The 17,789-nt window shown below is 38.5% G+C and overlaps 1 protein-coding gene across 1 annotated transcript in view; it reads right to left on the bottom strand.

Annotated features, from left to right (window-relative positions):
• Positions 1-17,789, bottom strand: part of NKAIN3 (sodium/potassium transporting ATPase interacting 3) — a 535,660-nt gene that overhangs the window by 131,681 nt on the left and 386,190 nt on the right. Inside the window, exon 4 of the mRNA XM_045860759.1 lies at positions 6,915-7,112. Coding sequence (XP_045716715.1) covers positions 6,915-7,112 — 198 coding nt within the window. The remainder of the gene's footprint in view (positions 1-6,914; positions 7,113-17,789) is intronic.

Below are 17,789 nucleotides of genomic sequence, written 5' to 3'. Positions count from 1 at the left end.
TTACAGGCAGTGCTTAGGAATTATGCACTTTGTGTTTGTAAATCTAAAATCCAGAAAATTACACAGCAGCTGACTCAAAAACTCCGAATGAGTGGCCACTGTGAGCGAAGCACAACCCTTGCACTAGGGATGTCGGGTAAATCAGAGTCCCTCAGTAGTTTCCTACTGACTTTTTTAACTGACTGCTTCAGTCCTTGTTCTCCTGTAGCAATTCTGCAAATTTTCATGAAAATATAAAATATATTCAGTAAGTCAAATGTGCTTGAGAAGCAAATGTAAGAACAAATTCTAGGAAGCCAGAATGAGAAAAATAGATACATATCAAATAAAAGTTTGGCCTTCAGAACAGAGGTTTATGATTGCATGTCTTATGAAGACCATAGAAATGGCATATTTCATGCAAGAAATAGATGTAAGGTGCATGATTAAAAACTGAGAGTTCATAGAGAGAGCACCAGCAGGATGGAATCCTTTGGCCTTTGAAGAAAGACCAGCCCAGCAGGAGAGAGACAGGCCGAGAGCAGTTGTAATAACCACAGTTGGGGCGCGTGCTCCACGACCCCCAGTGGATGCCTGAAATAACAAATAGCGCCAAATCCTATTTATACTATGTTTTTTCCTACATATACCTCTGGTGAAGTTTAGTTTATAAATTAGGCACAATAAGAGATTAGCACCAACTAATAATAAAATAGAAAAATTATAACAATGTACTGTAATACAAGTTATGTAAATATGCTCTCTCAAAATATTTCATTGTGCTGCTCTCTTCCTTCTTCTTGTGATGATGTGAGATGATAAGATGCCAAACTATACCTAAAGCTGTGTCACCATTCCTCGCAGTAAATGGCTTGGTGTCACTTGTTTCAGGGGATCCCTTGCTGAAGTTTTCTATAGGCTCAATACTTTCAGGAGACACACTTGTGGTCAATCACAACATGTTTTCTGTTCAAACCTTTCCCCCTCAAACTAATGCTTTTCCATCTCAACTAAGCATTTATCAATGCACTGTGGCCCTAACTTTTGTGTTTTGAGGTGCAACAGTGAAACTAGCATGAATCTCTTTTTTCTTCTTCACAATTTTATATATAGATGATTTGTTCTTACTGTAGATCTTAGCAATCTCATCATACATTTTTTTACATTCCTTATTAAGTCAAAAGCTTGCACTTTTTCACTTAAAGGAAGAAATTTATGACTTCTCTTTGGCATATTGTAATTGCCAGCATCACTTCTCTTGCGCTTTGGTGCCATTGTTAAGTAAAATAAGGGTGACTTGAACACAAGCAGTGAGATACCCAGGCAGTCAATCTGATAACTCAGACAGCTACTAAGTGACTGAAGATGGTGAGTGTCTACAGTGTGGAGATGCTGGACAAAAGGATGATTTATGTTCCAAGATGGATAGAGAGAGATTATACCATTCTACACAGAATACTGGTGCAGTGTTAAAACTTTGTGCACCATTGTTTATCTCTGGAATTATCCATTTAATACTTTCAGACTTTGGTTGACTTCAGGTAACTGAAACCATAGAAAGCAAAACCTGTGATAAGGAGCTACAACTGTACTAGCAGTACACAACTATCGAGTGCTTCTGTACTATAGGCTATGCAGAATTTTACCTATGGTTCCTTCATTTCCTAGACAAAGGGCATCTTCTCTCTGATTTGTCTGCACATTCATTACTGCTGGTTTTTGATCAATGGATTTGTTCTTTTGTTTTTATCCACTTCTAACTTTGGAATCCCTTGTTTCCTGGTCATTTATTCATTCAACAAAGTTTATGTGCTAGTCACTGGGACTATAAAAATGAACAAATAACAAAAGAGTTCCAACTTTCAAGGAGCTTTCATTCTGATAGACAGAGCAGAGGCTCAATGATCAAATGTTGTGTATAATAGTTATATATATAGTTACAATACATAATTGATATCATATTACATTATGTGCTATAGATTATGATATATAAATATATATCTTTTACATAAATATATATATATATATAATGTATATATATGCACAAAAAATCATTGTTATATTTGGATGAAGCTAACAGTCCAAATATCCAACAATGGGGGATCATTAAGTAAATAATGAAACACTGAGGTGCTGTTATCAAAATAGCTCCAAAATATATAAGTAAAAAAGGAAGATTTTAGAGGTGTGCATATAATATGCTATCTTTTGTTGGGGGCAAATAATAATAAAGAGTCCAATTTTCCTATATTTGCATAAAGATACTTAGATTCTCTGTAGCCACACACATAATGCTGATGAACAAACAAAACACAACTAGTTGCCTGCCGGGGAGCAGAGGTGGGGGAACCGGGTGAAAGTGTGGATGGGAACTTTTCACTCAACACTTTTTTCATGTTTTTGAACTAAATGAACATATTATCTATTTAACAATTAATAATATTATTAAACCAGAAAGAGTGAAATCTTGCTATCTTTTACAACGTGGATGGACCCTGAGGACATTATGCTAAGTGAAATAGGTCAGACAGAGTAAGACAATACTGGATGATCTCACTCATGTGTGAAATTTAAAAACAGATACAAACAAACAAAACCCCCCAAAGCCCCAAATGAAGCTAAGAGATGTAGATTGGTGGTTGGGCACTGGAGCCCTGAGGTGGTGATGAAAAGGGTAAAGGGGGTCAAAGGTACAAACTCCCAGTTATAATGTGTGTAAGTACAGTGACTATGACCCATGATACTACATTACATATCTGAAAGTTCCTAGAAGAGTAATGGCCAGGTGGATGAAGAACTGAGAAGCAGGAAGAGGGAGAAGAGATGAATCCAAGAACCCACTCCAAGCAAAGAGTGCTGGGAGGCAGGGCGTTCTTCTGGAACATGCCCCGTTCTGTAGGGTGGGCGGATGAGCTCATTTGGGGCAATGTCAGGACTTGAGGATGGGAGTTAGGCAGGAAAGCAGTTTGATGAGAATCTCATATGCCAAGGTAAGAATTTGGATTTCAACTTGAAAGTGATGGGAATCACAGAAGGGCAATGAGAGGAAAGTGGGCAATGAGATGTGTGCTTTGTGATCATCTTCCCATGGAGCAAGTGCCTATGTCATGGTGGACAGGGTAGAGCTGGGGTGTGGAAGACGGTTTAGGAGGCTGTTGGCCATCCTTGGGGTAAGAGATGAGCAGATAAGGATGAGAGGAAGTCCTGATATCACCCTGTGGCCTACTATTGGCTGCTGTCTCTGATTTCTTATCTCCTCCTCAGGTTAAATTTTGTTCATCTCCTCAGAAAGTCCACAGCCTTTCTTTTGGATTCCATCCTGATCTTCAATCAGGTGTTGATGACAATATTCAGGTCAACAAAACCACCTGCTGACAACGAAGGCAACAGGAACCTTCTCTGCTTTCCATTCTCCCTCTCAACCTGAGAGCCTGTGAAGGAAGCTCAAGACATCCGGGCTGGGCAGGGACAGGTGTTCTGGTGGGGGCCACAGCCCTGCGCTGGGGCCCATTGAGTGGAATCCAGAGGTATCACCTTTTTTCTGAGTTTGATTTCCCCCCTCCCCATTTCCATCAAGCTTGTACACAGTTTTTACAGAAGGCTTATGTCAGGAGTTACGTTTCTTTCGGTTCAAACTCTTCTCCAAGCCGGGACAATTGTGCAGACAGAATTCACCAGCACGGCTGCATCCATGGTAAGTCACTCAGACATTTCTCTTTCATTTGCTAGACAGCTGCTGCCCTGAACCCCGAGGGGCCCCCTCCGCTATCCTGGCCACCTCCTTCGCTCCATTCCTTATGAACTTCTGGATATTACTGGGCATCCAGCAATGAAAGGCACCTGGGACCTGCCCATCTCAAAGCCCTTTGTTTGCTAAGTTGTAGCCCATGCAGCACAGGCTGTTAACTATTGCATTCACCACCCATGTTTTTCAGTAGTAAGGCTGACATCTCATCCCATATAAGGCAACTCATACACAAAGTGTTCCCTTATAAGATCTAAAAAACACAATTCTAATAATTGTGAATATATTCATATGAAGTGGAAAATAAAAGAAACCCATATAAAATCAAAGACAACAATATATCATCTGAAAGTTGTTCAACATTCAGGATATATTTCATTCTAATATAAAAATGTCTTGGACATCTTGTCTCATAGGTATATTACATGAGAAAAGCCAGACATTAGCAACTAATCTTTTTTTTTTGCCAGACAGCTGAACAATATAGTCCTGATTATGTAAGCTTTGAGTGGACAGCTTTGAGTGTGGGCACTTTTAGGTGGTAACATGCACTTCATTTAGTATTGCTCTAGTATAGGTTTTTATGTGACAGTTCAGCTCCTTATCAAATGAATACTTCCACCTTGCTATTCGAGTGAATTGGAATGACTATGGGTAAATGACTTTTTGATTCCATAGCGGTCTGCTGCATTATAAAGATTTGGACGTCATGCCATCATTCCTTGAAGTGGTTTAGCAATTCAATATGAATAATTTGTTAAAAAGAGGAGAATCTGTCCACATATGAAAGACTCTAGAAAAAATGTTTCCATAAGATCCTTTAGAGTCTAGCATATGATACTAGAGTACTTTTTTTTTTACCATGAAATAGACTGAAAATTTAAGGAAAAAAGTTGCCCCCACATTCAAAAAATACTATATATTATATACACACACATACAAGGTGGGCAAAAGTAGTGTGAGTGACAGTTGTGAGTGACAGTTGTGAGTGACATTCCTTTGAGTTAATAAAGCCATTGCAATCATCATAACCTGCATGTCTTTTTCTGTATGAACAACTGTAAACCTACTTTTGCCCCATCTGTCTATCTATCTAGGATTAAAGAAAGACCAGAGAATAGGAAAAAATGATAAACATATATTGACAAATTACAGTACATTATATTTTAAAAATGACTATAGAAAGCAAGAATAAACAGATTCCCTGTTACAGCTCTGAATGAAACTTCCTTAGCATTGAGGTACAACCTGCTTCTTTGCATTCAGAGTCAAATTCGGCTTTTATTGAACAGAAACACTAACAGATATTTAATTTAAAAATTTGAATTGTTAGTCTTTCTAAAAAATTCTAATTAAAATGTGCTCTAAAAAATACTATCTTAAAACTTGACACACACAGGTTAAAGACCAACAGTTAACAGAGTAAATCAGGTGAGACCACTACACAAGTGACCCCAAATAAGCCATGCTTCCCCATATCCTCACCTTTCCATAACCCCCTTCCAAAACGACTTCAGGCTTGGTCATATCAGTCATACGAGGGCTCATAGCTAAGTAGACCATAATAAGCATTACTCAAACAGAGGCATATCTCAGAGATACTGGGGGTTTGGTCCAGACCACTTCAATAAAGCAAGTCACAGAATGTTTGGTTTCCTACTACTTATAAAATGTATCTTTATACTATACTGTCATCTCTTAGGTATGCAATAGAATTCTGTCTAAAGAGATATTGTACATACCTTAACTAAAAAGATTTTACTGTTAAAAAATTCTAACCAACATCTGAGCCTATTGGAAAAAGGGTGCCAGTAGACCTGCTCAGAGGAAGGTTGTCACCACTTTCCATTAGTAAAACATGGTATCTGCAAAGTGCAATAAGGTGGAATGCAATAAAATGAGGCATGCCCAGAGAGGCTTGAAAAATGTCTGCATGCTGGGCTCCTCTCAGAACTCAAGTACCCTGCTGTAAGAAAGCTTGTCAAGTTTTCTGCAAAAAGAGAAGCCGTGTGGAGGAGAATTTTTCCAACAGCCAGCATCCAACATTCAAGTAAGGTCTTCTTGGATGTTCTATCCTCAGAAGAGCTCCTGGTTGAAAGGTTCACATGAATGACCCCAGCCAACATCAGGTGGAACAGAACTACTCAGCTGAGCCTTGCCCAAATTCCTGACCCATGGAACTGGTATTATTTTAAGCAATTACATTTTGCAGTGTTTCATTACACAGCACTAGATAACAAACACAGTAAATGATATCAAGGATTTCTCAAAGTTCTTTCTAGAAGTAGAAGTAATTCCAAGGTACATTCTTCACTGACTTATACCTCCTATACTTCTGTCATCTATTAATTTATTATTGAGTCTCTATCTTTCATTCTGACTTTAACCAGATGGACAGGACTGAGGTGGTTAGTTTATGTGAAAAGCATGGTTGAGAATGGCTTTATTGTGTACTGACTCAAACAAATGCCAAGGACTTGCTGGATCTCAAAGAAATAGCATTCCTGATGATGGCATATATCTTAATTCTACTCCACACTGTGAACAAACTGTGGGTGGGACAGCATGATGGAAAGAAATTAACTCCAGGAACTTCAAGCACAGAAACCTTCTGTGATCCAATCAAGCCATTTTCTCTCTGTATTGTGCTATATGGAATTGTATCCTAACCCCAAAAGTTAGATAGAGTACTAGAATGTGTAAGAGTCTATGGAGGAATTTATTTTCTTAAGAAATGATTTTTTCAAAATATGAAGTTTATTAGACTGAACAAACCATTGGGTGTGTTTCCATCATCTTTCTCTGGAACTAATGTGCATTAGTGACAGAATGCATGAGAGGAGAAGCTGTAGTAGGAGCAGAAGTAGAAGAGCCCAAGGCAGTGGGTGGCTAACACACTCTCCTGGGAAACCTGGCACTATTTCATTGGGAGATTTTATCTCAAGTAAGAAACTACAGCAACTACCTGGCTCTAAAGACAAAGTGTCTGGATACCAAGCAGAAAAGATGTCACCTGCCATTAAGTGTAACTAATTTCAGCATAATTGCTGCTATTTCCATTGCGTAAAGGATGTTCTTTGTGTGCTTGTTGATAGGATCATCTCCTAGGGGGATGTGGACAGAAGGTTTAGATATAAAATGCTAATAGAGGAGAGTCCTGATCAGACAATGACACAAATGTGACACTCACAGAGAGTAGTATCTGGATGGCACTGTGGATGACCTCCAGGTACTGGAAGTCGACGATGCAGCCTGTGACGGAGACATATGTGTAATCGTCCATTGCGCCATGGGCGGACGGGGGCAGCACTCTCCGGACGCAGCCAGGCCCGTGTTCTCGCCACCACGACCGGTGCACGGAGATGTTGAATGTCATTAGATCTGTGTCCTAGGTGGGCAAGAGACAAAAGATCCAAAGGAAATAGTCACATGACATTGAATCTTTGATTTTTACATTCGGAGAATTCAGGATGGATGAAATTGTTGAAAGGATGACTTACATTTCAAGTGAAAAGTAACAAAGAAAACACAAGAAATAGTATATGTATCATATGCCTGAAGTGTGTGTAATATTTGTTCGGTGCAGAGATACAATGTTTGGCACAAGAACATTTTCAGGTTAGTACACATCAAAAATCCAGAGATGACACCCCTCCACATATGTCCACATTAAAAATTGTTTAGTTCATTTTGAGACTCTTTGTCTGCATTTTCTTGTTTCATCATCAATATTACCACCATGTGCCAACATTTATTGAGTGTTTGATTGTATGTAGATATTTTTCATATATCCTTTAATTTTTATGTATATACTATTAACAACCCAATTTACAGTATGCTGAATAATAGTCCTCCCAATACAAATGTAAGTCCTACTCCTTGGAACCTGTGATTTTACCTCCCATGGCAGTCCTTTGCAAATGTCCTTGAGTTTTTAAAAACACTTTTATTGTATTTTTGCCATTACCATCTAACCCCCTTATACCCATCTCCCCACTGTAATCACCACACTGTTGTCCTCATCCATGAGTCCTTTGCCATTGACTTTTAAAGATCATGACATGGGGGGATTATCTTGGATTACCTGAGTAGGGCCTAAATGCAATCGCATATATCCTAACAAGAGGGAGGCAGGGGGAGTTTAGATACAAGAAAGAAGAGGAGGAGGCAATGTTACCATGGAAGCAGAGATTGAGTGCAACAGCCACAGCCCAGGAATACTGGCAGTCACTAGAAGCTGGGGAGATGAGAAAGGATTCTCCCCTAAAGCTCCAGAGGGAGCATGGCCCTGCCAACACCTGGATTTCTGCCCAGTGAAACTGACTTCAGACTTCTGGCCTACTGACCTGTGAGAGGATGAATTTCTGTTGAAACACCAGGTTTGTGGTAATTTGTTATAGGGAAGTCATAAGAAATTAATACATATGAGAAAAGTAAGTCACAGGAAGGTAAAATAAAGTGCCCAATTTAGTTAATGCATAAATTAAATAAATGGACCAATTTGGCTGAAGAATAAATTACATAAATTGCTTATTTAGTGGCTGGCCCAGAAGTTGCCCCTTTGCAGTCTGTACTTTTTGGTATAGCCTGGTCCTATTCCATTGCTTACTGTGTACTCCTCTCAAACCCTTACAATTCTTCATACTCTGAAGGGGGCTACATCTTTCCTCCTCAGTTGTTTCCAGAAAATTCCATCACAGCCACAGCGAAAGAACAAAGAAGGCAGTCCTCAGCACATACATATGAAAACAACCTTTCAGAGCTCTTAGCAGAGACAACAGCACATCCTTGAGCGATGCCCTTCAGTGCTTGTGGAGTGTCAGACATGAAAGAATGAGATCATGGTGACTTTGTCACAATAAAAATGAAAAAGAATAGACAAGGAACCAGGCTGTAGACCTCCTAAATAAACTAAGGATTACCACTTCTTGCCTGAGCAGAGCAGGAGACGAGCTGTGAAGATAGAGACAGGGCAAGGGGACATGGGGACCAGGATGCTGGACCTGCAGGGAGGCTGTACACACAGGAGCAGGGTCCGCTTACGTTGATTTCCCAGCCACCACTTGCCACAAGCTCTGTTGTCACTAGTGCCATGAGGACATGTTGGAGTTGGCACCATCCACGGTTTTTGCTCAGAGGTCCAGGACTGTCCAATAACTATGCAATGCAAATGACATGTATGCCCACCTCAGGAGGGAGAGCACTGTCCCAACCTCAGTGCATAGGGTGCTTCCAAGTGCTAGAAATTGAGTTTGGGACTCTGGAAACACAGGGGAAGCTGGTGTGAAATGCAAAGCCCTTGAACTTACATGTGGCTAGGACCGAAAACAACCAGATGAGATACCTCTGAACAAGGACAGCAGGGAAACCCTCTCCTTTCATTCTCTGCTGTATCTGTACGTGACTCGTGAGGTTAGAAGCATTGCCAGTTCACGTCAGTAGGCAGTTACTCTACAGTTTTAGATTTTCCTCAACTCAGGAATTCCAAGTGCCATTATGAGTATGCCTCGATTACATCAAGAATAAAACACTTTACCTCTTCTTTCTTTCCTTGGTTGTTGGTTTGCCACACAAATCATTCAATTACTTTCACAGTTACAGCACTTTATTGATAATAAAACATTTTATATCATTTTTGGTTGTTGGTCTGCTACATGAGTCATTTGCAGGAACCCTCTAAAGGGAAAATATTATAGAAAAATAATTGCTTTAGTTAGTGAATTAAGTTTAACACAAGGCAATTTACCTGCAGGCAAACTGTTCACTGACTGCTCCCTTTCCTGGCCATCAAGTTTAATCTGTCGCAGTTAGTCTTGATGGCTACAGAAGAACTCTTATTTCCCATATTAATAGAATTCATTAGATTCAGAATGAACTAGCACAATCTCAAAATTTACAGCAATTTCTATGGCAGAACTGTAAGTTCCTTTCAATGTGACTTGGATAAATTTAAATTATACAAATAAAACAAAAGTGAAATTTATGAACTAATAATATGTATTTGTGGCACTCATTAAATCTCTCAGTGTGGTTCTCACTTAATTTGTTGGCACTATAACATATTTATTAACTGCACTATTCTTTGCAATGATTCTATAAAAATGTGAATGAGAATAAATAGTATTCTGTTGAGGTTAAGGGCAGGCCACCCCAAAACACAACAAAGCAGCATACTGATTGTTTTGAATTAAAGTTACTTGAGTAACAGTCAGTACAAGAAGAATTTTCTGACCTTTCTGTCCCCTGAATGCAGGAAAGAAATCCCCGATGTGGAAGATGCCCTCCCTGTACCAGGAGGTACTGAGACTTCCTTATCAGCAAAGATAGGGAAGGAAGAGCCCAGAGTCTATGTACACAAACCTGGCTAGTCTTCGCTAACTTACTACCCTAAGCTCAAACCCTGCTTAGATACTCCACTAGTTAAGCACCTACGCCTAAGTTTCTTTGCCCTGTTAATTCCTCACAAATTTATTTTTTCTTTGTCTAAAAAGTATAAAAGATGCCTGCTTTGGACATTTCTTTAGGTTCCATTTCTATGAGACCTCCATATGTATGGATTAAATTGTTTTTCCCCCTCCTGTTAATGTCTTGTGTCAATTGAATTACATATGCCAAAAAAAAGAAAGGGTGTGGGGGAGAGATTTTTCCATTTGTACAATAGTATCTAGTTTACTTACAGTTCAAACTTCTTACTTAAGTTTGGTATAGAATTATATCATAAGTTTGGATTTGATTTCTATCCTCTTCAAGCATTTAAAAAAAAAAAACCCTTGACACATGATAACTGAGTTTCATATATAAGGTACATCAGAGGAAATATAACATAGAAAACTACAATACATTTTATTTTTTGCGTTGTTCAAGTACAGTTGTATCCATTTTCACCCTAACACGCCCCCTCACTCCATCCATCCCTGCTTCTCACCCTCGAACCTTCCCCCCTTTGGCTTTGCCCATGTGTCCTTTACACATGTTCCTTGATGGCCCTTCCATGTTCTTTATTTCAATGATGAACAAACTGACAGTAACCTAAGTAACCTAAGTGCCTATCAGTAAATGAGTGGATCAAAAAGTTGTAGTACATTTACACAGTTTTTTTTGTAATGGAATACTACGCAGCAGAAAGAAAGAACTCCTATGATTTGCAACAGCATGGATGGAACTGGAGAGCATTATGCTAAGTGAAATAAGCCAGGAGGTGAAAGACAAATACCACATGATCTCACCTGTAAGTGGAACCTAATCAACAAAACAAACAAGTGAGCAAATGGCAACTAGAGACATTGAAATAAAGTACAACAAATTTTTTATAAAGAAAACAAATAAACACAGATTACTTATTTTGTGGGAGCTTTTCATTACCACATCAAAGCATGTGCTTTGGAAATACATAGATTGATACTTAACTATATAGATCAACAAAGTAATCTTAAAAATAATTTTGAGTAATTCAAATGTTATTTCTCTTACACTTCTTGGAATTAGACTATTATGTGATGATTTAAGCACACTATGGTTAAGAAATTCACAACTGATGTCCCTGCTATTTTCTTTATAACTTAAATGATATAAATGATGGAATTTGTACTTATGGAGCATATGTGATTACTAAGGGGACAGTTTGTAGAATAAGGAAGAAGAAAGTGAGGAGAAAGAAGAAAAACATGAAACAAAAACAGAAGGCCTAGAAAGTGTGAGGGCAGCCTGGAGATAGAGAGAGAGCACATCAAGGCCAACAGAAGAGAGAATTTCAGGGAAGACAGTTATACCATAGACCCAAAGTCTACTAAAACGGGAACATTGAATTTGCTGATTGGTGGGGGAGAAGTGGCCTTACAAAATGCAAAGCCAGGAGAGTATTGGGAGTGAAAAGCTGGATTACAAGAGGAGGGAACTGAGAAGACAGGATTTTTTTCCCCACAAAATTCTGGAGTCAAGGTAGTGAGAACATAGGAAGGTGGCTTCCAGGGTGGTTGAGGAGAACAGGAGTCAATATGTGGAGAACCAGGTGTTAGCTATGTCTGCTCACGCTCACCAAGCTCTGGCTTCACAGAAAATTATTCCAGAACATCAGCTTTGCCCCTAATACCTATTCTGTAAATGAAATTAAAATTATTTGCATAAAATTATTGCATAAAATACATAAAATTATTTCATCTCATTAGTGTAAATTACAAACTTGTTCCTATTTTATTTAAATGCTTGAATTTTAAAACAAGAATTTCCAGAACTTTTTGAAAATGCTGTTCATTAGCTCTGGCTGGTGTGGCTCAACGGATTGAGTGTCAGCCTGTGAATGAAAGGTTGATGGTTGGATTCCCAGGCAGGGAACATGCCTGGGTTGCAGCCTGGGTCTTCAGTTGGGGGCATGCAACAGGCAATCAATCAATGTATCTCTCACACATTGGATATTTCTGTCTTTTGCCCTCCTTTCCCCTCTCTGTAAAAATAAATAAATAAAATCATTTTTTTAAAGAAATGTTGTTCATTGACTGTGTCTGTAGACAGGTCTGCTCATATTCTACTCATAAGGAGCAGCCACACTATTGGAATCAGCTCACATCCTAAAAAATTCAATATTTAGTTCTTTTATAGTATACCACTATATAATTTATTATTAATGAAGGAGCTACTCTCTTTCTCTCTCTTATTCTTCTTTGTTCTTTTAATCATCTGCTTTTTAGTTATGTGTCTAATTTAACTTTAGCTAACCCTCTCTATTTCTTGAAATGGAGTACTAACTACTCATAACATTCACCTTTTTTCCTTTCTTTTAAATTGTGGCTCAAAGAGTTAAATTTGCTTTTATATGGCTATCTATTTCCTTTGTCTTTTCACTTTCTTTAATCATAAGCCAACCCATCTGGAAGTGAAAATGTGACCTTAAAGAGAAGTCTACCTGTATTTAAGAAAATAGATTTTGCTTTATTCTAAAATTAGCTTTGGGTTTATATTTATACAATAGAATTTATGACAGTTTACACTTCTTTTGAAATACTTGGGCATCTCAGTATAGAAATCAGAAAAGTTAAAACAATCTTCCTATATTTCTAATTGTTTTCTTTCACTAAACATTTCAGAAAACACTGTGGATCTATATAATAAAGGGCAAACACAGTACTTTGTAGTGAGGTCTAAGTGTTTGGAGCCCATAGTACAAAGACTTAGCACCAGTTCAAATACATCAATAATTGAATGTTATTTTCCTACATTACAAGTAGCGTTTATAGATAGGCTTAGAGGGCAGTCAAGCTCCCATTAGGAAGCATCTGTCATTTGCTCTTGCTTTCAGAAGGCCATGCAAGTTCCTGCAAGTAGAGAGCAGTCAGAGTAAGGAGTGGCCACTGATGGTTTTAGTTTCCTGTTTCTCTCTTTACAACTAGGTCTTGCTGGGATTTTTCAACCTCCTACCATTGATTATAGGGCAGGGCCAGAGCTAAAAGTCATCAAGTTTTTTTGTCTTCATTTTTGGGCTTAATTCCCTACACTGTTCAACTTGAGAAAGCAACAAAGTCTTATCAATCTATCCAATAGATACTTACGGAGTTTCTAATATGAGCTATGCAGTGGGATTTAAGAGTGAACATAAAGTATTCTCCTAGCCCCCATGAAATGCATTCTAGTGGAGAAGAAGGTAATTAAGTAAACAAATAAATAAAAATAGTGGTGCATTGCAAAAACTAATATAAAGAGAATGATATGATGAAGAGTGGTCAAAGAAGGCTTCTCTAATGGCTGATATTCAGGCTAAGACCTGTTAGACAATCGAGAACTAGACGTACGAAGACGTGGGGAAAGGGTGTTGCACACAGACAGACTGCAAGTGAAAAGCCCATGAGACAGCAAAGAGGCCCGTACACTCCAGAGAACGACTGAAGGCCCACACGGCAGGGCACAGCTGAGGTGAGTGCAGGAGTCGTGTAAGAAGAGGACGAGGACATGGGAAATGAGACACTCAGAATAGACTGGGTTTTACCCAAAGTCCACTTGGGAAATCAAACATGAATATCACTTGTTGTGTGTTTTTTAAGTGATCTGCTGGGAGGAACCAAACAAAAACTCCCAGGCTTCTAATAGTGGCTGTAGAAATGACTAGTCCTATTAGAGCAAATGATGTAAATGAAGCCCGCTTTTACTGAAGGGCCATCTTGAAGGGGAGTGGAGAAAGCACAGTGAGAAGTTAACAAAAACCTTCAATATTCAGGAAAACTTTTTTCCCGTACATGTCAATCCCCCCTTCTCTTATCCATGTTTATTTTTCAGTTGTTCATTCATTAGTCATGCCCCTTTTATGCTGGTCTGTCTACTTTAGAGGTTTGCCAGGTTCAAAGGGCAGAATCAGGACTGTGCCTGGCACAACAGCCTTCTAAACGCTGAGCATTTGAGCATTAAAATCATTTCTTGCCAGTGCTGCCTCAAATATTATTTGTGAAAGTTTAACATACAGATATTGACATTTATGGTACGTAATTGCCTGAATACACTAGGATTTGCCTACAGATGATTTTTTAAAAATTAGTATACATTTTACTTGTACTCTATGAATTTTAAACACCTGTAGTTTACTTAGTTCATTACCACACCCGTTCAACACATCTGGCTTCTCTGTCTCTGTGTTAATCAATAATTATTTAATTACAATGTTATGCTTTTTATGCTAATTAGAAATTTGGGTTGTAAAAATATAAAAATATGCTACCTTTGTGTTTCATGCTGGCACTAATGGGTTGTATTTATAGTTCGGTGCATTCGTAAGTCATGCATGCATATGCATGTAGCACACAGTTACTTCATTTACACAACAGAAATTTTTCTATTGTCTTTTTGTTTTGTTTTGTTTTGCTAAGTTTAACACTTGGAAGGAATTACCTTGATTTTGTCTCCCAATTTTGGTAGGAAAAGATTCCTTGTTTGACACAAAACATTTTGGTTTTAATGAGACATAATTCTTTACAAAAAAGGAAAAATCATACAATTCTTTTAGCTGTTCCCTTTTTGAAAAGTAGTTGGATAAATAGAGCAACGCTGGTCTTTATGACCTATGGATGTGGCTGTTCATGTGGTTTAAAACTGCAAAAAGACTATTTTTCTTAATTGCTTCCTTTGCTAAAATCATTGTGAAGGCTGGAAATGGGTCTGATTAACTGCAGACTTGGATGTGGTAAAAACCTCTCTGGTAGGTTCTCATCTATTGCCAGCCATCTCAAGCTGGATGGCTTTCAAGAGGCAGCGTCTTGGGATCTGGAAGTTTCAGAGACAATGACTCAAATGCAACTCTCTGGGAGGGTTTTCGCTGCAGAAGTAGGGTGTGTATTAGCCCATTCTCACTGCCTGACTCGTCACTAGAGTCCCTAGGTTTCCATACAGATTTCAGCGTGTGTACCTGAAAGAACATGGGTGCTACTCCCTTTGCTGTGGGGAGGAGCTGGACTGAAAATAATAGCCCACATCTACCCATGGTAGCCATCAATATGCACTTTGACACCTCTGTGTCTCTTCAGGGATCCCTCGATGCAACTATAAGTAATCACACCAAGTTTGTGGATGCTTTTTGCAAACATCGCTCTATATCCTTCCTCTAAATAAAATTAAATCATCACTAGTCAGGTATTCCACAGTGTGTAAAGTCCAACGGCCATGAAGGAATTACCTAACAATGAACAATGTTTTATTTTATTACTATTTAATTATTTTTTGGAGCATGATAATGAGGGTCATTTTCTTTTCTTTTTTGTTAACCCCTGTGGCTGAATCATGGGGTTGGTTATCTTTCATAGTGTTGTAAGGAGCTCAGGGTTCCTCCTCAGGTGTTAGGAGCTTCTAAGTTATTAATTAACTCAAATTAGAAAGTAAGTAATTTCATTCTTACTAGGGATGATTAATCCCAATAATTTTAATTTCCTTTAATGAAGTAAAGACCACTTTTAGCTCTTCCTCAATTAAAGTTGAATTTGAAGTTTTCCAAACAATGCTCGCATCCTTTTCAATTGGTGGATCACAAGGATCCCATTTCTTTTCATGGATCGATGGTGAATTTCTGGTTATTCTCTTTCCAGACAGTGGCTGCTCTTAAGTCAAAACATCCAGTTTTTCCAAAAGCACACTTAACCATCCTTTCCATATGCTCCTAGATGAACACACATACTATTATACAACTGCCCTTCCCTTTCACAGACCTGCCTCTAGCCTCCAAACAGTCCTTCCACCATGAGCTGCCATTATTTCCACGGAGAGAACTTGCCTGCTGGGCTCTTCCATGGATGTCAGGCAGTTTATTGTGGCTCCATCTTTGCAGTGTCTGAGGGACAGCAGGAGGAAGGCACAAGTTCCTGTCCATGCTTAGTCCTATTTCCCCTCCATCAAAACAGAAGGAGCCCTCAAAGAGTACAGGTTCCCCCCTTATGAACAGAATAATCTCACTACACATAGAGATAATTACAAATTTAAAAATCTTACTAGGTCCTGAAACTGTCTGAAAATGAGTGCAAAAGTTTTTACTTGCTTATCTTTTGAACAGGAAAGCTGTTTATAGTCATTATTCTCTATCCAGCATAGTACAAAATTTTTGGATTTTTTCAATTGGCACTTTATATTTTTAAAATATATAGTCTATATAGACTAAAATATATTGGTGAATGAAGAACAAAGGTACTTAGAACTACTTTAATTCAGAGCCATTTATGTAGAAAGTGGCTCATACAGTCTGATATAGTTTTCTTGTAAGAGTGATGCTTTGAACACCTTGTTAACCAATGATGAGGCCTGGGGACATCTTACTGTTATTTGGAACTAATATTGTTCATCAGGAGCTCTGTGCACACAGAAAGGCCTGGTGTGGGGGCCAAAGGTAGGCAAAGTGGAGGGTGGTCCAATAAGTAAGCAGAATATGATACCACATCTCACCAATCATGCGCCCACCTCTTTTTCTCTGAGTCTGGGAATGAAATAGACAGTTTTGGAGGAAGTCTAGCACTTTATAAGTTAGTCTGGAGACTTTCCAGAAATGGATCAAACAGGATATGATTTTTTTCCTTTTATTGTCGCAACTATCAGTCCTTGAATGATCTGTTTTTTCAGCGAGAGCTTTTAAGAGTCCTTTCTGGCTGAGGGAGGAGAACCTGTAGCCCTGAAAGGCAGCAGGTGCAGCAGAGCCTGGCAAGTCCGGCTGGAAACACACAGTTTGCCTCCCATTCTAATCATAGTCTCACTGTTATGGGAAAAAAATCTCAATCTGAGTAGGCTATTGGCTGATTTTTTAAAAGCCTTTAATTAAATGAGAAATGAAATAGTGGGCCTGGCACTGGCACTTTCCCCATATCCTTAAAGAGTTTAATTTTCATTTACCCGGTTAACATTCTCTAATTTTAGGCCATGTGCCAAGTAGCAGTACTGTCATCCTTTAGGCAAATTATATAAGATTTAAATTTCAATTTAGAAGTCCAGGCAGTCCCCTTATGTTTTAAAATTGAGGCATTCTTCAGCAAAAGATTATGCTATTTGGTACATCTACCTCTTTTTGGAAAAGTTATCTATTCAAATTTCCAGTTTCTAGATTTGATTCTGAGAAGAGATCTATTACTCTGGGGCAAAAGGGGCCTTGTAGAAAGGCACCACAATTAGACATTTTGTGTGACATAGATTCTGTGGGGGCAGAAATCTTCCCGATCATCCCCTCCTATAATCTCATTATATCAGAGACTCATTATATCAGTATGTGCTATTACCTGGTGCTCAGTAAAGATCCATGAAAAAGAGAAGGCATAAGACTGATGAATAGTATATACCAGATGCATTTTGGGTAAGGATGGATTGGTATCATGTAACTGTGATGTGAAATGAAGGCTGCTGCCATTCTCAGGAAAGAATTGACTGCCTGGACCCAGGAGAAAAGAGAAATTTATGGGGACATTCAGTTAATTTGGAATCCACACTCAGATCCATTAAATTATATACAATTAATGAAAGACAGAATTTGAATTACAAGTAATAATTCCATTGAGAATTTTTATAGCTATGTAATAATTCATGGTGTTCTTCAGTCATTTGTTTTCCTCGTGGCTGTGAG

Source organism: Phyllostomus hastatus, unplaced genomic scaffold, assembly GCF_019186645.2.
Source record: "Phyllostomus hastatus isolate PE091 unplaced genomic scaffold, TTU_PhHast_1.1 phas_scaffold_21, whole genome shotgun sequence".
Classification (NCBI taxonomy): Eukaryota; Metazoa; Chordata; class Mammalia; order Chiroptera; family Phyllostomidae; genus Phyllostomus; species Phyllostomus hastatus.
The sequence above is the reverse complement of the archived record's forward strand: the minus strand, read 5'-3'. Positions and strand labels throughout refer to the sequence as shown.